The 23,389-nt window shown below is 40.9% G+C and overlaps 1 protein-coding gene across 2 annotated transcripts in view; it reads left to right on the top strand.

The window, feature by feature from the left end:
- RMDN2 (regulator of microtubule dynamics 2) overlaps nt 1-23,181 on the top strand; it is a 66,185-nt gene extending 43,004 nt beyond the window's left edge. Inside the window, exons 8-11 of one of the 2 annotated variants that reach the window (XM_065927389.1) lie at nt 3,838-3,936; nt 10,208-10,261; nt 10,348-10,428; nt 22,819-23,181. In XM_065927389.1, the coding sequence (XP_065783461.1) occupies nt 3,838-3,936; nt 10,208-10,261; nt 10,348-10,428; nt 22,819-22,872 (288 nt within the window). In that variant the 3' untranslated portion in view covers nt 22,873-23,181. The remainder of the gene's footprint in view (nt 1-3,837; nt 3,937-10,207; nt 10,262-10,347; nt 10,429-22,818) is intronic. The other variant, XM_065927390.1, reaches the window with a different exon arrangement.
- Nucleotides 23,182-23,389: the final 208 nt, after the last annotated feature.

Raw genomic sequence — 23,389 nt, 5'->3', positions numbered from 1 at the left:
TACTTTGGCCACCTGATGCAAAGAACTGACTCTTTGAAAAGACCCTGATGCTGGGAAGATTGAAGGCAGGAGGAGAAGGGGACGACAGAGGATGAGATGGTTGGATGGCATCACTGACTCAATGGACATGAGTTTGAGTAAACTCCGGGAGTTGGTGATGGACAGGCAGGCCTGGCTTGCTGCAGCCCACGGGGTTGCAAAGAGTCGGACACGATTGAGTGACTGAACTGAACTGAACTGAATGACTACCTCAGAGGCCTGGCATGCTGCAGTCCATAGGGTTGCAAAGAGCCAGACATGACTGGGCAACTGAACAACAACAAAACAATGGCTACCTGGAACCCTTGAAGATGGCATTACGAAGGAAGGCACTTGATGGGGTTGTGGAGAGCGTAGCTCCCCTTTTAAGTACTCATTCCTGAATCCCTTTAATCTTTTATATTATATATTTGCTCTTCATATTTGTTAAAAGTGAAAAAATTTAAAAAGAAAGCAAAAAACAAATGACAACATGAGATTTAATTCTGGTGGTTGTTGCTTTTTAAAAAATTCCCCTGAATTGTAAATACATACACCAGGCCCTCACGGCACACTCCTTCTGGATTGAGGAACCCTGGCCTGTTTACATTTCTGAGCTGCTGCGTTCCGGTCTGGTTGGGAGCATGGCAAAGGCAGAGTCCTGCAGCTACTGTATTGTGTACAAAGAAATACTATTCATCATCTCACAGTCAAGAATCATGTGAACGAACAGGATCAGCATTGTTCCCCACCCCCACCCTCCTGCCTTTCTTTGGACACAAACCTGCTTAAGAGTTATTTCAAATTGGTTTGGTGACCAGTGCTTTTAGCTCATGGTTAGAATTATTGAAAAAGGAAGGCAAGATACTAATACCATAAAGGTTATATCTCTCGTGTATATAGCATGGATCTATATCTATATATATTATATTGTATTCATTTTGGACTCTTGTTGACTATGAGGGCTACTCCATTTCTTCTAAGGGGTTCTAGTCCACAGTAGTAGATATAATGGTCATCTGAATTAAATTTGCCATTCCAGTCCATTTTTAGTTCACTGATTCCTAAAATGTTGATGTTCACTCTTACCATCTACTGCTTGACCACTTCCAATTTACCTTGATTCATGACCAAAATAGAACAGAATGATCTCTATTCATTTCCAAGGCAAACCATTCAATATCACAGTAATCCAAGTCTATGCCCTAACTAGTAATGCTGAAGGAACTGAAGTTGAACGGTTCTATGAACACCTATAAGACCTTCTAGAACACCCAAAAAAGATGTCCTTTCTTTATAGGGGACAGGAATGCAAAAGTAGGAAGTCAAGAGATACCTGGAGTAACAGGCAAATTTGGCCTTGGAGTACAAAATGAAGCAGGGCAAAGGCTAACAGAGTTTTGCCAAGAGAACGCACTGGTCATAGCAAACACCTTCTTCCAACAACACAAGAGAAGACTCTACACATAGACATCACCAGATGGTCAATACTGAAATCAGATTGATTATATTCTTTGCAGCCAGAGATGGAGAAGTTCTATACAGTCAGCAAAACAAGACTGGGAACTGACTGTGGCTCAGATCATGAACTCCTTCTTGCCAAATTCAGACTTAAATTAAAGAAAGTAGGGAAAACCACTAGACCATTCAGGCATGATCTGAATCCAATCCCTTATGATTATACAGTGAAAGTGACAAATAGATTCAAGGGATTAGATCTGTTAGACAGAGTGCCTGAAGAACTATGGACGGAGGTTTGTGACATTGTACAGGAGGCAGTGATCAAGACCATTCCCAAGAAGAAGAAATGCAAAAAGGCCAAATAGTTGTCTGAGGAGGCCTTACAAATAGCTTAGAAAAGAAGAGAAGTGAAAGACACAGGAGAAAAGGAAAGATATATACCTGTTTGAATTCAAAGTTCCAAAGAATAGCAAGGAGAGATAAGAAAGCCTTCCTCAATGATCAGTGCAAAGAAATAGAGGAAAACAATAGAAGGGGAAAGACTAAAGATCTCTTCAAGAAAATTACAGATACTAAAGGAACATTTCATGCAAAGATGGGCTCAATAAAGGACAGAAATGGTATGGACCTAACAGAGCAAAAGATATTAAGAAGTGGCAAGAATACACAGAAAAACTGTACAAAAAAGATCTTCACAACCCAGATAATCATGAGGGTGTGATCACTCACCTAGAGCCAGACATCCTGGAATGTGAAGTCAAGTGGGCCTTAGGAAGCATCACTATGAACAAAGTTAGTGGAGGTGATGGAATCCCAGCTGAGCTATTTCAAATCCTAAAGGATGATGCTGTGAAAGTGCTGCACTCAATATGCCAGCAAATTTGGAGAACTCAGCAGTGACCACAGAACTCAGTTTTTATTCCAATCAAAGAAAGGCAATGCCAAAGAATGTTCAAACTACCACACAATTGCACTCATCTCACATGCTAGCAAAGTAATGCTTAAAATTCTCCAAGCCAGGCTTCAACAGTACATGAACTGTGAACTTCCAGATGTTCAAGCTGATTTAGAAAAGGCATAGGAACCAGAGATCAAATTGCCAACATCTGCTGGATCATCAAAGAAGCAAGAGAGTTCAAGAAAAACATCGGCTTCTGTTTATTGACTATGCCAAAGCCTTTGACTGTGTGGATCACAACAAACTGGAAAATTCGTCAAGAGATGGGAATACCAGACCACCTGACCTGCCTCCTCAGAAATCTGTATGTAGGTTAGGAAGCAGCAGTTAGAACTGGACATGGAGCAACAGACTGGTTCCAAATCGGGAAAGGAGTATGTCAAGGCTGCATATTGTCACCCTGCTTATTTAACTTACATGCAGAGTATATCATGCAAAATGCCAGAATGGATGAAGCACAAGCTGGAATCAAGATTGCTGGGAGAAATATCAATATCCTCAGATATGCAGATGACACCTCCCTTATGGCAGAAAGTGAAGAACTAAAGAGCCTCTTGATAAAAGTCAAAGAGGAGAGTGAAAAAGTTGACTTAAAACTCAACATTCAAAAATCTAAGATCAAGGCATCTGGTCCCATCACTTCTTGGCAAATAGACGGGGAAACAATGCAAATAGTAAGAGACTTTATTTTGGGGGGGCTCCAAAATCACTGCAGATGGTGACTTCAGCCATGAAATTAAAAGACGCTTATTCCTTGGAAGAAAGGCTATGGTCAACCTAGGCAGCATATTAAAAAGCAGAGACGGTACTTTGCTGACATGGGTTCGTCTAGTCAAAGCTATGATTTTTCCAGTAGTCATGTATGGATGTGAGAATTGGACTATAAAGAAAACTGAGCGCCAAAGAATTGATGCTTTTGAACTGTGGTGTTGGAGAAGACTCTTGAGAGTCCCTTGGACTTCAAGGAGATCCAACCAGTCAATCCTAAAGGAAATCAGTCCTGAATATTCATTGGAAGGACTGATGCTGAAGCTGAAAAAAGCTGAAACTCTAATACTTTGGCTGATGCAAGAAACTGACTCATTTGAAAAGACTCTGATGCTGGGAAAGATTGAAGGCAGGAGAAGGGGGCAACAAAGGATAAGATGTTTGGATGGTGTCACCAACTCTATGGACATGAGTTTGAGCAAGCTTCAGGAGATGGTGAAGGACAGGGAAGCCTGGCATGCTGCAGTCCATGGGGTCACAAAGAGTCAGACATGACTGAATGACTGAACTGAAACTGACAGCCTGATATTGTATGCATACCCTACATATGTGCATACATGCATGCATCTGAGGAGAGGTTATTCATTCAAAAGGTGGTCAACTGTCTGAGTGATGTTGCTGTATATTTGCAGGTCTCAAAACTGAGCTGGATTGAGAGAAAAATGGCTGCTACTCTGTTTGGAAATATACCATCCTCAACTGTACAAGAAGCTTTGCAAAATTTCCTCAAGGTATGTTTTGCCTATCCATTATTTCAATGTCAGTCTGGCTCCTGTCTTCATCAGGCCCGCCTACCATTCCTGTCAAGGAAATCTTTCTGTTCTCCATGTGTAGACCTCTAACTGGAGCCCCAGATTGTGTCCTCATTTTGACATGTTCAAACTACTTCTTAGAGGATAGTTATGTGGTAAGTCCTAGGTATGGCAGCCCTTACTGCCAAATCCAGTGTAGCTCTCCAGATTGTTTATGTACAGAAGCATTCATGCCCTAATTTTTAGAAAGCATGCATGCTCAGTTGCTCAGTTGTGTCTGACTCTTTGACACCCCATGGGCTGTAGCCTGCCAGGCTCCTCTGTCCATGGGATATTCCCGTCAAGAATACTGGAGTAGGTTTCCATTTCCTCCTCCAGGGGATCTTCCCATCCCAGAGATCAAACCCGTGTCTCCTGCATCTCCTGCATTGGCAGATGGATTGTTTACCACTGGGCCCACCTGGGAAGCCCTCCTGATTATTAGACTTGGTCCAAAATACTCCTGATTATCCTAACATAGAACCAGTTTAATCTTAAAGAACTAGAAATTGCCAAGAAGATGAGTTATTTTAAAAGTTACTGTTTGAGTTGTAGACAGTTCTATGGAACCTTCGTGGGGCATCAGACCAAACCAGGATTTTCATTACCATCCTAAAATGTACAATTGCTCTGCTGATAAATTCTAAATAGTAATATGTATATGTGCACACATGAAAATGTGTAATATATCCACACATTTAACCAACTTGCTGTTGAGCTAATCTCTTCATTTTTCTCTGGAACCAATTATGGAATCTTACTGATTTTTCTTTTCCCTCCTGCCTACTTGAGATTTGTAACAATATAGAGAAAATCAGGCTCCGAACAGTGTTGTCAAATATATTTCAAAGGCTAGTATTTTTTGGTATATTTTAGGGCTCAATTTTGTAGAACCAAGAAGGAGTTTTTAAATCATATATTCTAAGATAGCAAATATACTGCACTTCTCTGAACAATGGCTAGTAGTTTTTGAAAAAATAAATATTCTGAAATCAAGCCTGTACCCAGTGGGATAAAGTATGGATATACAAGTACAAGGGCTGTATTTTTCTTCTTTTTTATTTAGTATGATCTTTTTTCTTTTATAAAAAAGGGAATCAAGACATCAGGAATGTAACTTTTTCCAGTGTCACACAATGGCAGGTCAAAGACATGAATGAAGTCTGATAATGTATTATCACTTCAGCTTCTTTCTAACATCAAGAATTAGTTCTCCCTTGTTAAATTTTATAAGGATATAGATCATCGTGCATTTAAAATGATTTATAAAAGGTGCTATGTTCATGGGGCTTCCTTGGTAGCCCAGCTGGTAAAGAATCAGCCTGCAATGCAGGAGACCCTGGCTGAATTCCTGGATTGGGAAGTTTCTCTGGAGAAGGGATAGGCTACCCACTCCAGTATCCTTGGGCTTCCCTGGTGGCCCAACTGGTAAAGAATCTGCCTGCAATGTGGGAGACCTGGGTTCAGTCCCTGGGTTGGGAAGATTTCCTGGAGAAGGTAACAGCTACCCACTCCAGTATTCTTTCCTGGAGAGTCCCCGTGGACTGAGGAGCCTGGAGGGCTATAGTCCATGGGGTCACAAAGAGTCAGACACAACTAAGTGACTAATCACATGTTCATTAGCAAAAATTTCACTTGAGCTTTAAACCCATTTTTGATGGTATCAGAGTTATAATCAGAGGGTCAGGTTTTCAGGACATGGAACGAAAGTTCTTCCGGTGCTTCTGCACCTGAAGTATTACACAGATAAAATCAAAAGTAAGTAAGAAGCACAATGATGTAGAGGTATAAACTCTGAAACCAGACCACCTGGTTAAATCCCAGTTCTGCTTTTTACTGGCTGACTGACATTGGGCAAGTTACTTAATATCTTTCTCAGTTTAATCAATAACATGGAGATGATAGTGTTGTTGTGAAGCTTAAATAAGTTAATCCAAGCAAATTGCTTAGAGAGTGCCCAGGACCTCATAAGTGCTAAATAAAGGCTCAAAGAATTTTAACTTCATTAAAATGTAAAAGCAAAGAAAGTTAGTCGCTCAGTTGTGTCCGTCTGTTTGAGATCCCATGGACTGTCGCCCGCCAGGCTCCTCTGTCCATGGAATTCTCCAAGAAGGAATACTGGGGTGGGTAGCCATTCCCTTCTCCAGGGGATCTTTCCCACCCAGGGGTTGAACCCGAGTCTCCTGCATTGCAGGCAGATTCTTTACTGTCTGAGCCATCAGGGAAGCCCTCATTGTCAACACCTCGTCAAACCGTCTTGAGGACCTCATCCTTCAGTTATGACTTGGATATGGTCTGAAATGCGTTCCACAGCGTTTGTCAGACGGTGAGAAGGCATCAGGAGTGCGTCACCCCATGTTTACTGCGGCACACGAGGGTACCGACGAGCCTCGAGGGCTGAGGGCTGTGGGGGACCTGAGAAACCTGGGGGGACAGGCGGGGAAAAAGAAACAGCACAAACCGTGGCTCCCACACTCCATGTTTCTGCACTCCCCTAGTCCGAACAGAAGTCCTGCCCCACTCCATGCCTCCAAAGAGGTTCACAGGGGTACAGCTCCAGAGCCAGGCAATGCGCTCCTGTAGAGAGAGAGCTCTAGTTTTAGAATCAGACAGTTTAAGACCTGAGACTTTTACTGTTAATATGACATGGACCTGTTTGTTTATTTCTCCTAACCTTAAATTCTTTATCAGTAAGATAGGCATAATAATACCTAATTTTGTTTTTGTGAAAATTACACGAAATAATACATGTAGTTTTCTTGGCCCATGGTCTCACACACTAAGTGCTCTGACTAAAAGTAAATATTGCTGATATTGCTGTTATTTTTGCATATAACTGGCGAAATCTGGTTCTCCATAGCCCCAAAACATCTAGGGAGGTGGTTTGAGACCAAGAGTCATCTGCAAATTCCATGTTGGGATTCTTTTAAGATATAGCATGCTTCCCACTTCATCCAAAATTCTGATTCCCTCAGTCAGTGGTTTATAACCTTGTCCAGGCGAACTGAACAGAGCTGATACATTTGAATTGTCTGGAGAGCTTTAAAAAATGCTAACCCAGGCTACAACCCAGACTAATTATTTCAGAATATCTGAATATATTAAGATAGAGTTTATATACAGTTAGATACACCCATTCTATGTGTACAGTTCTGCGAAATTTGACAAATTTGTATACTTATGTAATTAGTATACACCACTTTACCTGTTTTAAAATTGTATATAAATGGAATCATAGCTTTAGTACTTTGTATATCTGGCTTCCTTTGCTCTACATGTTTTGAGATGCAGTCAATTTATTGAATGTATTTGTGATTGCCTCGTAATATTCCATTACATGGATTTACAACAATTTACTTATGCATTTACCTATTGATGGACATTTGAGTTGTTCCCAGCTTAGGGCTATTATGAACAAAGTTCTTATGATCATTCATAGGCAAACTTTTATGTAGACATGTTTTAAATTTTCTTAGGTAAATACCTGTGATTGGAATTGTGGTATAACGTGGTTTTAGAGCTTGACCTGTTTTTAAAGTTCTCAAGGTCCTTCATGTGCAGCCCATGGTGTGTTGGAGACTCCTGGATGGGGGTGTGTGTAGAAGACAGGTGTGGCAATTTTGGCCATCCTGATGTCACCCACTGTTTGCAGTCACAAGATCCCCGAATCTTCCTTAGTGGTTTCACCAGCTCCCGAGCTGTCTTCTGTGACTTGATATGACAGAGAGCTGCTGCATGAGTTAATGAGATGTTTTAAAACAAAGCTAATTTATTCAGCAATGTTTTTTAAGCATATACCTAATACCAAATGAAGGGAACACAGAAATGACCATCACAGCTCCTGCCTTTGGGGAACTTGGATGACCAAGATGAAGTAAGCAAGTACAGTATTTTCTGCCAGATGTTATGGCATAGTTCAAAGAACATGATAGAAACTGCCCGTTAATTAAAACATTCTATTGAATGACCCAGCTTTCCTTGTTATGCAGCTAATGCCTTTGGCAAAGGTCAGAATCTGCTCCATTTTAGGATGTAAGTATTGTTAGTAGCCTGCCTGTGTTCCTTTGTTGTTGTTCAGTCACTAAGTCGTGTCCAACTCGTTGCGACCCCGTGGCTGCAGCAGACCAGCCTTCCCTGTCCTTCACCCTCTCATCCTGCTTTCAGTCTTTCCCAGCACCAGGGTCTTTTCAGTGAGTCAGCTCTTCCCTTCAGGTAGCCGAAGTATTGGAGCTTCGACTTCAGCATCAGTCCTTCCAATGAATATTCAGGGTTGATTTCCTTTGGGATTGACTGGTTTGATCTCCTTACTATCCAAGAGACTCTCAAGAGTCTTCTCCAACACTACAATTCAAAAACATCAATTCTTCAGCGCTCAACCTTCTTTATGGTCCAACTCTCACATTCATGCATGACTACTGGAAAAACCACAGCTTTTAAAAAAAATTATTTATTTTTTAGTTGAAAGATAAATGCTTTACATAATTTTGTTTTAACTCAAAGTGTTAAAATGGAAATAATTGGACAAGAGAGAAGAAGCAGGAGGACCAGAACCCATTGGCACCATGGATGGCTTTGTTGAACTTTCAAGGCTTTGGCCAGGATGAACAGTAACTTCCTTCAGTCTGTCGGCAACTCCGGTGTTTCACTAGCAGGTTCTAGGCCAGATCCACACACTGTTCATCTGCTCAGTCTTAAAGAGTTACACCTAGTCTGGCTTCCCAGCCCAAAAGATTTTGTCCTCCTTCTCCTCCTCCCAGGACCCTTCTCTTGGATTCTGGAGAGAATAAGTGGCCTTTACAAGGGATGTGCTCTCATAAGGTATTGGAACACTCCTCAGAACCCTAGCTCTTGCTTTCACCTCTATCCATCCTTAAAATGTATGTATCTTTTGACTCAGAAATCCAACTTCTGGGAATCTCTCCTGCACACATAATTACATGCACATGGGCATATAGGAGCAAGTATGTACATTGATCATTGTTAGTAATAGTGAAAAATAAGTCTAAGTGTCTAATGGTGATGCTTAATTTAATTATAGTGTATATGCAGTATGAAATACAGCTCATTGAAACAATGAGGTAGATCTGTGTATGTGAACACAAAAATGTATCTGTGATACGTTGAGGGAAAAAAAAAGTTTGGGACCAATAAGTAGGAAATGGTCCTGTTTAAATTTTTTTTCAGAAATCAGTCATCTTGAGTAGTGGGGAGGTGGGAGGTGGGAGGCAGGGAGTTCCTCTACTTAAAGGTCTGTAGGATGCATTTGTCAAACTGTTGATAGTGGTTACCCCTGGGAAAATAGATCATAATTGAGAATAAAATTGGAACAGAGAAGCTTTCACTTTTTAATTTTGAATATGTCTGAAGTATTTATAAGTTGTAAAACAAGCATGTATTTGTAAAATTTTTTTAAAGCATCCTCCTTTTGGGTTCTGCCTTCTTCTGTGTTGGGGGTCAGGGTCCCAGCCTGGGAGCCTCTGGCATAGACTTTCATAAGAGCAAAATTTGGCTCCAATGCAAAGACAGACTTAGGTTCTAAGAAGAGTTCTCTAGTAGCAACACCACACATCTGGCGAAATTCTTATTTACCAGAGATAAAGAAAAGAAACTGGTACATGAGACACTAGCAGATGAGGCGTAAAGAACTTTATAATACCCAGTAACTAAAATCTGCAAGGTGGTTTGCCACTTCAACTAGTTATTTTAAGCATCTGCCTTTTATTTAAAAGAACTTGGGCCTGTTATTATTCAGCTCGTACAGAATGTGTTGAAATCATCAGAAATCAAATATTAATGTAGTGGAAGATGCTTGCCGTGAAATACCAGTCACACTGCACTCCTGCTTCCTAAGGAGATTGTAGGGACTTGTCCTGAGGAGACTGTACCACCAGTTGTTTGGCCCCTGGAAGAAAAAAAAGAAAGGATAGAGAAGGGGAAGTGAGGAAGATGATACAAGGTGATCCCCAAATCCTAAAGTATCTCATTGCTTTGTAAGCTTTATGACCACAGTAATAATCCCATTTCAATGGGTAAGCTCAAAAGCTGTATTTCCACCCAAAAGATACTTGAGCTGATAAAATGATTCAGATGTGACACAACCAACCTAAATTCTTAGGGTAACTTGGTTAATGTCTGATTTATTGAAATATATCTCTTTTACTTATTCTAATATTTCCCTGATAGTCTCTTTTCTGTTTTCTCTTAAAATCAGGTTGAAGAACTACAGCCTGCATTTTCTAAGTCCAATTACATGTTCATGGCCAAGGTAATGAAGATCACTGTTTTCAGATCACTTTGAATCCATTGCACAAAAATGTGTTGCCCTTCATATTATTTTTTTTTCATTTCTAGTGTTATGCCGATCTTAATCAAATCGACGATGCTGTGAAGTTCTGTAATTTGGCGGTGTTGCTTCCTTGTATTACCAAAGAGGTAAGTCCACACAGTAACAAGGAGTACTGTTTATTTTATTAGTACAGTTCCAGCCTCAACTATCAGTAAGTGGCTCAGATACATCTGGAGGTTTTTTTCCTATCCTCGAAGATTTTAACTTGGATTTAACATGTACTGTGAAGTTTTAAAAACTACTATAGATAACCCTTCACCAGGAGACCCCTTGTATCTTTAATAGGCATGAAAATCAGGTGTGGGCTAGCAGTTAAGATACCGTGATGCTCGTTGGGTGGTACACAGCAGGGAGTAAGACAGGCTCCAGGGAAAGGTTGGAGGAAGGTGTAATTCTGCAGAGCTGGTGATGACACTGCGGGAGGCAGCAAGCAAGCTAGACAGGCCACCGCCCCAACAGCAGGAGGAGGGTCCACGCAGTGGTCCCATCAGTCCCCAGGGCCCAGCAGGCTCTGACTGTCCGAGGCCGTGGAGAGGACCGAAAATATGTACTAACATTTTCTCCGTCTTTGAACACCATTAATGAAAAAGAAGCAGTCGTATTACTTCTTGCCTTTTTTCCCACTAATTCAGAATTCTGGATGTGCTCTAAGTTTTAGGGATTTCACAGCATTAACAAGCTCGGTCTGTGTTCCTGTATACAGGTATTGTGGGAACAAAAAGAAACAGATAAATGTTTCCGGTTCCCATCTCATGTGCTGTGCTGTTCTCATTCAACTCTTTGTGACCCTTTGGGCAGGCTCCTCTGCCCGTGGGATTTTTCAGGCAAGAATACTGGCATGGGTTGCCATTTCCTTCTCTAGGGGAATCTTCTCAGTCCAGGGATCAAACCTGCGCCTTTTGTGTCTCCTTCATGAGCAGGCGGATTCTTCACCACTGAGCCACCTGGAAAGAAAACAGCCCTCTTTCTCCAGAAGACAGTTTGTGTAACTTTTTCAGCAGAAAACAGATTGTGTACCCCCGGGTTGCTTGCTCCTTTTTAGTGGTCAGGACCCTACTGTCTTTCACATCTCTCCTGAGCAATGCCAGTTTGGGTTACATGCAGTCATTTTAAACTAAGTGTCTATGTATTCTTATTAGAATGTTAAAGTGAAAGTCGCTCAATTATGTCCTACTCTTTACGACCCCATGGATTATACAGTCCATCGAATTCTCCAGGCCAGAATACTAGAGTGGATAGCCATTCCCTTCTCCAGGGGATCTTCCCAACCCAGGGATCAAACCCAAGTCCCCCACATTGCAGGTGATTCTTTACCAGCTGAGCCACCAGGGAAGCCTATGCATTCTTATTAGAATACAAGATTAAAATGCAATATGATAATGGTGTGAAATGCAAGTATCTATGCATGACATTTAGGGCTCTCACAAGAGGGCCAAATTGATGAGCTTCAGAGTTTGATCCTTGGTTGCTAAGTCTTCTCTCCCTTTCCTCCTCCCTGCCAGCCAAACTTATCCTCCATGGCTTCAAATGCTACATACCTACCAGGGATCCTCAAATTTGTGTCTCTAGACCTCCCCTCTGAGTCTAGACCTGATTATCCAACATCCTGCTTGACATCTCCGCTTAGAAGACTCACAGACATCTCAGACTCAACTCATCATTAGGCCTTTGCATCCGCTCTTCCTCCATCTGCCCCTCTTAGCAAGTGGCACCTCCACCCCCCTAACTAGGAAAGCTGGGAATTCTCTTTGACTCTTCCTTGTCTCTCAGCCCTCCAAACCAGATGTCTCCCCTGTCACCAAGTTCTCAGAGTCGTTCTAAAACATGCCTTGAGTCATCCAGCTACATGTGTGCTCTCTCTCTCTACGCATCTCACTCTCCGGCCAGCCCTCCAAGCAGGATACCGTCCTCTTTCACCTGAGCTACAATCATGTAAACCTCCCAGCTGGTCTCATAGCCTCTTGCCCCGGCTCCGTCATTGTTGGCTCTCAGTGTCAGCCAAAGCCATAAATTAAACATAAACCTCACACGTCACTTCCTTTCTTGAACACACTTTGCTTTTAGGATGCAGTTCAGAATTTTTAGCATCCCTTTCGGGGCTGGCACCTCCCAGTCTCTCAAGCTTCATAGTTTCCCTCTCTCCTCCTCTGCGCTGTGTTCCTCCCACCTTGCTCCCTTGGCATATGTTGTTCCCTCTTTCTGAAACATTCCCTTACAAACCACCCCCACACTTCCTTCATCCTTCAGGCCTCACCATAAATGGCATTTCTTCAGGAAAGACTCCCTTGGCACTCTCAGGCAAGAAGGTACCTCATGCTTTTCCTTCTTGTCATTTGGCATGGTTGTGATTCTGTAGCTATTTGCGTGGTTGTTCCATGAAAGTAGCAACTAGGTGTTTTTCATTCATCACTCTCTTCCTGGTGCTAAATGTAGTGCCCGGCATATAACAAGGACTCCATAAGTATTGGTAGGAAGGCTCCAAAGACTAATACCTTACAAAAGAAAAAGAGTAGTGCTAACAGTAATACTAAATAGCTGTGCTGTGCTGAGTCACTCAATCATGTCCGACTCTTTGCAACCCCATGAACTGTAGCCCCCCAGGCTCCTCTGTCCATGGAGATTCTCCAGGCAAAAATATTGGAGTGGGTTGCCATGCCCTCCTCCAGGGGATCTTCCCAACCCAGGGATCGAACCCAAGTCTTCCACATTGCAGGCAGATTCTTTACTGTCTGAGTCACCAGAGAAGTCCAAGAATACTGGAGTGAGTGGCCTATTCCTTCTCCAGGGGAGTTTCTCCATCCAGGAATTGAACCAGGGTCTCTTGCATTGCAGGTAGACTCTTTACCAGCTGAGCTAGTAATAAATGTAGCTAAGAAAGCTGGGCCATGTGGAACTACTTATGTAATAAGCAAAACAGCATTAGCAAATATCTCCCACATTACTTATTTTTTCCAGTAATTTATATTCCTAGTTTTGTTTTTTTTTTTAACATGGTTCAGATACTGTCAGGAATATCTCAATTTCTTTTTCAGTTAGAAACTAGAATGAGGCAAGTTATCTGTAGTATCCACTCTCTCTAAAGGTTTTCTAAGTTGAAGTATATCCCATCAGTGATTTCGCTGGCCCAGTTATTTATTTCCGACATATCTAGCTTTGGCGTTCATTACAACAAAGGCAGCTCAGCCGTCGTTTTTCTCTCCCTGTTGTGAACTTGCATAGCATCTGTGGTTCTTTCCGTGGCACTCTTACCCTCTTCTTGGCATCACAGATATTCGTGAAATGACTTCTGTCTTTATCAAGGAGCCTGGAGCTCGTCACACAGCACTTAATATTGGGACTGTCAGCTCTCGGGCCTCTGGAGCCCAGATTCGTGCATGTAAGCTGCTTTATGTTTCCAGGATCTGAAATTATGGTATTTTATTATTCATGTGGACTTTTCTTGACCCTAGAAAGGTAATGTCAGGTCCTGGGAAGCATTCCTTCTTTTAAAGTAAAAGGGATTCCTGTGTCTGAGACAGTGTGAGAATGATCACTGAGTGAAATAATGATGACCTCAGTGGCCTGAAAGTTGTTTGCCCAGAGGAAGTGTCCAAGTTACTGGCTCAGAGCAACCTGAGAAAGCTCAAAAAACATTCTGTAAAAAACATTGTGTAAGATTTTGTGTTTCAGTGAGGGATGTGCTAATTCAGTAAAGAAAAAAAAACTAACAATGTTATAAAACTTTGAAATGACATTCATTGCTCCTCTAAGACAAACTCTTTTTAGACAATAAATACAATGTACCAGAAACAACCACAGGAAGAAGAAATTAAAGCAAGTGATATAGTTGTCTTTGAAATTACTTGTAGTTTAAGGTCCTGGGCTTTATTTACAACCTGCTCTATAGATTGATAATCATCACTTTCCTTAGTAACCACTCTTAGTAAAAAAAGAATCCTAAATTTTTTTTGTTTTTGGCTGTACCACTCAGCTTGTGGGATCTTAGTTCCCCAACCAGGGATTGAACCCAGAGCCCTGGCAGTGAAAGCACTGATTCTAACCACTAGGCCATCAGAGAATTCCCTAAAATCCTAATTCTACTTTAAATATCTTCAGTTCTAAGTTCTGTTTTAATTAAGATCTCATATTTAATTATCTTAGTTAAGACTATCGGTTTTTCATATAAGTTTAGAAAGTATAGTTAGTCCTCAACTCCTAACCTGTCTTCCTGTTGTAGGGAATCCAGCAATGTTGTCCAGGGTCTCATTTGTTAGAAATTTGTATTTGCCTATCTTTTTCTCATGTAAGTGTATTTCTTGTACATTACCTTCTGTGCTGTTCTTGCCTGGAGAATATATTCTTCCTTGTACATTAAGAATTTTTTTTTGATAAGGCCATTTTGGAGTGGATACTTTCCCACTATCTGAACAGACATTTCCTGAATTGTAGGTAGGAAGTGTCACTCTGTTTACGTACTCCAATTTGTTCTCTTTTGTCTCTTACCTTCTGTTTATCTGCATTAAAAATATATTATTTCTAAAGTATGCTATGCTGTTCTAAGTTGCTTCAGTCGTGTCCGACTCTGTGCGACCCCATGGACAGCAGCCCACCAGGCTCCCCTGTCCACGGGATTCTCCATATATATATATATATATATATATATATAATTTCTTAAGCTTTCTCAGTATCTAATGGCCTTAGCTATATAAAAAACACCTTAAAGAAGTTTTTTAGCCTTCCTTGTAATTAATTTTTTTTAATATGCTGTCTTAAAAAAAAAAGAAACTTATGACTTGATGGACATGAGTTTGAGTAAGCTCCGGGAGTTGGTGATGGAGAAGCAAGCCTGGCGTGCTGCAGTCCATGGGGTCACAAAGAGTTGGACACGACTGAGCAACTGAACTGAACTGTAATTAATTTTCTTAAAATAACTGTTGATATAGCATCAGTTTGGGATCAGTCATTTTTAACCAGTATGCAGTCTAGTAAAGTTGATGTTTGATAAATCATTATTCAAATGCCAAGAGTATAATGGCTTAGTATAAATAAGTCTCTCTCTTATTTATCCGAAGTCTTTAGTAGACAGCATTGATGTATTTCCTCAAAGTGTAATATTTTCTGACACTTTCAGATCAAACAAATCTGTATTTTTAAATGTATGTGCTTGAGTAAGTGAAAAAAATTACCTTTACTCATTTATATTATAAATATGGTGCTGCTCAGTCAGAAGCTTGGAATACAGTGAGAAATAAAGCAGATCCTTCTTTGCCACCATGAATTCTATAGTCTGAAGGCAGGCACTGAACAAGTAATGGCAATAAAGTATGATGAGTGTAGTGGAGATGAAAGCACGGAGTTTATGAGAAAATAAAACTGGGCCTGCAACCTGAACCAGGGGCTAAGAAAAGACTTCTTGAGGTTCTGGTAGGTAACTGAGATTCTAAGGATTTAGAATTTAAACCCAGTCATTTAAATCTTTAAGACTTTCTTAAGTTGTGGGAGGCTTGTTAAAAATATGAATTCCTGGCCTTTTTCTAGAGAAAAAAGTGCCGAGCTGCAGAGGGTGCTGACAGCAAACTCACTATCAGTGTGGCTCAGTCTGTCCACTGGGTTCTGCCCTGCGGGCCTCGCGCTCCAATGGCCCCTGGGTGAGAGAACAGAGAAAGGCAGGTGGTGGCTGAGTTCTTGGCATTGCAGCCACAGGAAATGAGGACGTTTGAGGACATGGCTGTGGACTTAGGGAGAGTAGCCTGCTGGACCCACCTCAGAGGAAGCCATACAGAGACATGACTGATGGAGAACATCAGTCGTTGGATCTCCCTGGGGGAGGAGCTCTGAAAATAAGATATGCCTGCCCAGTTAGTTCAAGGGGAAGAGCTGGGGTGGGGGAGAGAAAGGGCTTGCCCAAGGCCAGAGTCTAGGCTGAAGTCTTAAAAGCTAGGACCTAACTTCCATGCAGAATATCTGTGGGAAGGAGCCATCTAGTGTCAGGGTTCATTCAGTTCAGTTGCTCAGTGGTATCCCACTCTTTGCGACCCCGTGGACTGCAGCACGCCAGGCCTCCCTGTCCATCACCAACTCCCAGAGTTTACTCAAACCCATGTCCATCGAGTCAGTGATGCCATCCAACCATCTCATCCTCTGTCGTCCCCTTCTCCTCCTGCCCCCAATCCCTCCCAGCATCAAGGTTTTTTCAGATGAGTCAGCTCTTTGCATAGGTGGCCAAAGTATTAAAGTTTCAGCTTCAACATCAGTCCTTCCAAAGAACACTCAGGACTGATCTCATTTAGGATGGACTAGTTGGATCTCCTTTCAGCCCAGGGGACTCTGAAGAGTCTTCTCCAACACCACAGTTCAAAAGCATCAACTCTTTGGCGCTCAGCTTTCCTCACAGTCCAGCTCTCACATCCATACATGACCACTGGAAAAGCCATGGCCTTGACTAGATGGACCTTTTTTGGCAAAGTAATGTCTCTGTTTTCTAATATGCTGTCTAGGTTGGTTATAACTTTTCTTCCAAAGAGTCAGCGTCTTTTAATTTCATGGCTGTAGTCACCCTCTGCAGTGATTTTGGAGCCCCCAAAAATAATGTTTTCCACTGTTTCTCCATCTATTTACCATAAAGGGATGGGACCAGATGCCATGTTCTTAGTTTTCTGACTGTTGAGCTTTAAGCCAGCTTTTTCTCTCTCCTCTTTCACTTTCATCAAGAGGCTCTTTAGTTCTTCCTCACTTTGTGCCATAAGGGTGGTGGGATCTGCATATCTGAGGTTATTGATATTTCTCCAGCAGTCTTGATTCCAGCTTGTGCTTCATCCAGCCTGGCATTTCTCATGATGTACTCTGCATGTAAGTTAAATAAGCAGGGTGACAGTATGCAGCCTTGACGTACTCCTTTTCCTATTTGGAAACAGTCTGTTGTTCCATGTCTAGTTCTAACTGTTGCTTCTTGACCAGCATACAGATTTCTGAGGAGGCAGGTCAGGTGGTCTGGTATTCCCATCTCTTGAAGAATTTTCCACGGTTTGTTGTGATCCACACAGTCGAAGTCTTCGACATAGTTAATAAAGCAGAAGTAGATGTTCTTCTGGAACTCTCTTGCTTTTTTGATGATCCAGCGGATGTTGGCAGTTTGATCTCTGGTTCTTCTGCCTTTTCTAAAACCAGCTTGAGCATCTGGAAGTTCATGATTCATGTATTGTTGAAGCCTGGCTTGAAGAATTTTGAGCATTACTTTACTAGCACGTGAGGTGAGTGCAACTGTGTGGTAGATTGAGCATTCTTTGGCATTGCCTTTCTTAGGGATTGGAATGAAAACTGACCTTTTCCAGTCCTGTGGCCACTGCTGGGTTTTCCAAATTTGCTGGCATATTGAGTGCAGCACATTCACAGCATCGTCTTTTAGGGTTTGAAATAGGTCATCTGGAATTCCATCACGTCCACTAGCTTTGTTTGTAGTGATGCTTCCTAAGGCCCACTTGACTTTTCATTCCATAATGTCTGACTCTAGGTGAGTGATCACACCATTGTGTGATTATCTGGGTCATGAAGATCTTTTTTGTATAGTTCTTCTGTGTATTCTTGCCACCTCTTCTTAATATCTTCTACTTCTATTAAGTCCATTTCATTTCTGTCCTTTATTGAGCCCATCTTTGCATGAAATGTTCCCTTGGTATCTCTAATTTTCTTGAAGAGATCTCTAGTCTTCCCCATTCTTTTGTTTTTCTCTATTTCTTTGCATTGATCACTGGGGAAGGCTTTCTTAATCCTTGCTCTTCTTTGGAACTCTGCTTTCAAATGGATATATCTTTCCTTTTATCCTTTGCTTTTCGCTTCTCTTCTTTTCACAGCTGTTTGTAAGGCCTCCTCAGACAGCCATTTTCCTTTTTTGCATTTCTTTTCTTGGGGATGGCCTTGATCCCTGTCTCCTGTACAATGTCAGGAACTTCCATCCATAGTTCTTCAGGCACTCTATCAAATCTAGTCCCTTAAAGCTAATTTTCACCTCCACTGTCAGAGTAAATAGTTTGAATTTGAGGAAGAAAGGAGTAACCTGAACTCAAAACAATAACCTGGGTTCTTATAAAAGGACATTTGCATAAATATGGGCAAATATCAAGTGCTTGAAGCATAATGAAGGCCTCACAATTAATCAAATAGCTGTGCAGTGAACATGCCTCAATCCAAAGGAGAAGACATGTGTACCTGCAGGAGAATAACACACCTTTTGAATGTAACCAGTGTGGCAAAGACTTTTAACTAAAAGTTATCACTGAATGATCAGCATAGAATTCATATGTGAATGAATGAGTTGATGAATGGATGTGGGCAAACCTTTAACAACCTCTCATCAATAGCAGAGATTTCACACTGGAAAGGAGTTCTTTGAACATAATGAGAATGGGGAAGTATTCACTCACAGCTCAGCAATAACAACACATGTTAGGTGACATTAGAGAAACCCTGTAACTGTAACAAACGTGGGGAACACTTTGGCCAAAGAGTTACCTTTTGTTCATACCAGAGAACTCACACCAGAGAATAACCCTTTGTGATCATTATGGAAATGCCTCTAGTAATAATTCTTCTTTGAAATGATATGAGTGAACTCACACTGCCGAGAAACCATATGAATATCATCTATGTGGTAAAGCCTTTAGTTGATGCTCTAACGTTAGCTATCATGAAACAACATACACCGGAGAGGAACCCTAGAGATATAATGAATGTTGAGGAATCTTCAGTCTCAGCACCAACCTTTATAAACAGCAGAGAGCTCACAGAGTGGAGAAACCCTGCAGCCGTCAGCCAACACTCAAGCCTTACAGAAAACTCAGCGTCAAGCAGGAAGGGAAGCAACAAGTCTTTACCAGGAGGAGAAGGCCATTTGGAAACTACAAGATAGTTCATGTCGGAGAAGCAATTCAGTGAAATAAACATGGGAAACCCATTACTCATAAAGCAACGCTCCAGGACATGGGAAGATTTTCACTGTGTCAGGCACTCTCAGTGTTATGAATGAGGTGATCATGCTTTAGTCAGCCTTCAAGTTCTTACACTTGAGAATTCCTCAGGCCTCAAGTCATTGTAGAAATGCCTTCATCTGGATTTTATTTAAGAAAATTCATACTCGGGAAGGGGGGAACCTGTCAGGAACCTTAGTACAAAATTCAACATATAATTAGACTTTTGCCAAATGTATTACTGAAAATAATGCCATGTAAAGATGTAAAACTATGATGCATTCTTAGAAATGTTGAATACAGATTTTGGTGAGATGTAATAAACAATGAAATTAATAAGAGTTTTTGATGAAAATTCTAATACATGGGTGTTTGTCTTTAAAAAATCATGAAATGGGGCTTCCCTGGTGTCTCAGTGGTAAAGAATCCGCCTGCCAGTGCAGGAGACATGGGTTTGATCCCTGCTTGGGGAAAATCTCACATGCCGTGGAACAATTAATCCTGTGCTCCACAATTACTGAGCCTGTCCTTCTGAATCCTGAAGCCTCAACTACTGAAGTCCCTGCTCCCTACAGCCTAAGCTCCGCAACAAGAGAGGCCACGCAATGAGAAGACCATGTACCACAACTAGAAAGTAGCCCCCACTCCCTGCAACTAGAGAAAAGCCTATGCAGCAACGAAGACCCAGCACAGCCAAAAAATAAAATAAATAATAAATTTTTTAAAAGTCATGAAACATTATGCTGAGTATGAGATGTTTTCCTTTATTATATCACTGTTAATTAATCAGTTTCCATTTTTTATACAACTCTAAACATATTTACAAAGACTTTGTTTAATCAGACAACACCTTTTAATGTGACTGAAAAATGAAGCCTATAAAAAAATGTGTTCTCATTACTCTATTGTTGAAATACATACCTACTTGGCAAGGGTAAATGAAAACATGGACAAATATGCATACTTTATAAGTAATTAAAATATCCCAGATGATACCAGTGTGGGTGGTATACACACCGTATTTTATGAAATACTAGAAAACTAACAAAGGCTTGGAACTGATAACTATGATGTGAAAAAGCACTCTATCAAGTGTATTGTTGTTCTTCAGTCAGTCATTCGTGTATGACTCTTTGCGACCCCATGGTCACCAGGCTTCCCTGTCCTTCCTTCACCATCTCCCAGAGTTTGGTCAAACTCACGTCCATTGAGTCGGTGATGCCATCCAACCATCTCGTCCTCTGTCATGCCCTTCTCCTCCTGTCCTCAGTCTTTCCCAGCATCAGGGTCTTTTTCAGTGAGTCGGCTCTTCACATCAGGTGGCCAAAGTATTGGAACTTCAGCTTCAGCAAGTATAGTATGACTGAAATGTTGGATTCTTGAGAGAAGAGATGGATAGGTAAATGACCCTCAAGGATAAGCAGTGTTTAGAGAACAAGATCCCTGTCTCAGAGATGGAGCAGTTTTAGGTCTGACACATCCCAGGGTGTGCTCATGGGGAGTGGAAGAAAATATGGAGAGGCACCCTTCTGCAAGACTGGGATATACAATCCATGGGAACAGTGAAGTCTCCAACAGTGGTGGTAGAATTCAGTGTGGAGAGAGTGACCAAGATGCTAAAGTCATCAAAAGTAAAATAAAAAGAGAGTGATCAGGAGTTTGTTAACAAATATGAGAAACAATCAAGGGCAATTACCCTCTACCATTGGCCCTAACCACTCCCTCATTCTCTTCCTGAGCTCCCCTCAAAAATATTCTCTGAGCAAATACATTGCTGGTTATGCAAATATGACCTCAAAGCAAGTTTTCTAACAGGAGTTCCAGGGAGCTCTATCTGGGAAAAGGGGGAGAAGTGAGAGGTTGAGTCAGGAAAGAGAGCGCATAGAAGAGCAGTATTGGGGTGAGTGCCAAAGAGGATTAATGGTCTGAACAGGGTGCATTTTAGGCAGTGACAAGAAAGCATGACTGGAGGTGGTGGTTTTAGCTGGGGTTTTGTTTTGTTTTCTTGTTTGTTTTAGCTGAGAGGCCCTGCCAGTGTCCTCTATCCACACACCAAAAAAAGTAAATTAATTAAAGACTGGGGTGGAAGCCCTGGGAAGAGGTAAAAAAAAAAAAGGAAGGGGTGTGTGTGTGTGTGTGTGTGTGTGAGTGTGTTAGCAGTTGGATTGGGTAGGAATTAGAGGAATTCTTTGTGATGCCCCCAGAGGGCAGATATTGCTAAACCATGGTCTTAATTTTAAACCTTTTATTATAGTTTGAGTATATTTATTTCTTAAGGCATTTAATTGAAACAGTTCTTTCATCTACATCATTTGTCTGTAAGAAATTGGTTCCTAGATTTGAGAAATTGTTACTGAGCTCTGGTAGTCAACTGCCTATTTAATAGGCACTTACTTAGAATCTTCTAAATGAGCTTCCCTAGTGGCTTAGAGGGTAAAGCATCCGCCTGCAATGTGGAAGACCCAGGTTCAATCCCTGAGTCGGGAAGATCCCCTGGAGAAGGAAATGGCAACCCGCTCCAATATTCTTGCCTGGAAAATCCCATGGACGGAGGAGCCTGGGAGGATGCAGTCCATGGGGTCGCAAAGAGTCAGACATGACTGAGCGACTTCACTTCACTAGAATTTTCTTGGTGCCAGGCATTGAGCTACCCCAAGGATCACAAAGTTAACCTTGAATTATGGCTTTTCTGTTAGTTCTTTTTAATAATGCATCACTCACCTAGATTCATTAGCCATATTTTCTCACAGTCTTCAAAAATACTGATTTGATAAAAGGTAGACTTCTAGTTTATCAGTCACTGCAATAGAATCACTGTATTAAAGCTTATGATTAAAACTATTGAAGAACTTCCAGTTTTTTAAAAAAAAAAATATAGCCAACAACTGCTTCCAAAATCTACTTTGTCCAATTTTTCCTCCTCTGTTTTCTTTAAATATGTTACACTCCTTAAACCCTTTCTGATAGGTGGTTGGTGTCTGTTAAACACAAAAAATGCATGGGAGCACCCTATCATCTGAATTTATTTCCACTCTTCATAACTTCCACACTTGTTTTAAGGAAATAATAACACACATGGAGTCCTATAAAACACATTACATGATTTTAAATCTTAAATTACCTGATAAAAAATAGGTAGTTTGGATCTTACCATGGAATCTTGTCTGGATCTTACAGAGGAATCTCAGAGTTGTTCAAATTCTGCTGCTAAGACTCAGACCTTTTCCACACGTTATAGTTGAAGAAGAAAACAATGTTATCATTAACACGGTGATGGATGCAGCGTGTCAGCTTACGCAGAAGGGGCTCTGCTTCCTGTATCCACCACCCCAGACCAGCTGGAGAAAGAGCCTGGAAATAGCTCTCCCTATCATGTTCTCAGAGATGCAAGTCATACCTGGTCCTAAGACATGCACGGTTTCTTTGTGATGGTCTTTGAAAAAGTACCCCCTTGTTCAACAAGTCTATTTCAAAGTACCTAGATTATCAGGGTGAAGTATGAAATTTTATTGTGTATTTGTATTTTCTTTATAGGATAAAGATGCTCAGAAAGAGGTGAAAAAAATAAGCACTTCCTTGAAGAGGTAAATAAAAGAACTTGCTCTTCAACAAATCAGATGTGGTCTACTAAAAGTTTAATCAAGGTTGTGTTTTTTTTTTATTATCCTTTTTTCTTTTTTGATATAAGGGCAGTGTGCTCAGATCTGAAGGTAAAACCATGTTTCTGCAGGATGCATTCCACTGGTAGCACTATAAAACTAATTATGTTATTTGGAGAAATCTATTTCCTATAATGTCACTACTTAAACATGTATGCTTTATAGTTTTCCTATAAATAATGAACTATAGTCTTCAGAATATTTCCTTAAATAAAATATTTAAATCAATTCAATAAAATGAACTCTAGTGAGTGTTTTATTGCTGCTTCAATGGAGACTTTACAAAACAATTTTATTAATGTGGTAGAAAAAGGGGGGAAAGGCAAAGGACATAAACAAGTTGTTGATAAGAGAAAACAAAGGGGGAACTATAACTAGTAATTTTTAAAATGTGAAGAAAATTATAATAGGTTACTGTTTTATCATCAAAATAGTAAGGACTGTTT

This window comes from Muntiacus reevesi, chromosome 3 (assembly GCF_963930625.1).
Source record: "Muntiacus reevesi chromosome 3, mMunRee1.1, whole genome shotgun sequence".
Lineage (NCBI taxonomy): Eukaryota > Metazoa > Chordata > Mammalia > Artiodactyla > Cervidae > Muntiacus > Muntiacus reevesi.
This window is presented reverse-complemented; position numbering and strand designations above follow the sequence as displayed.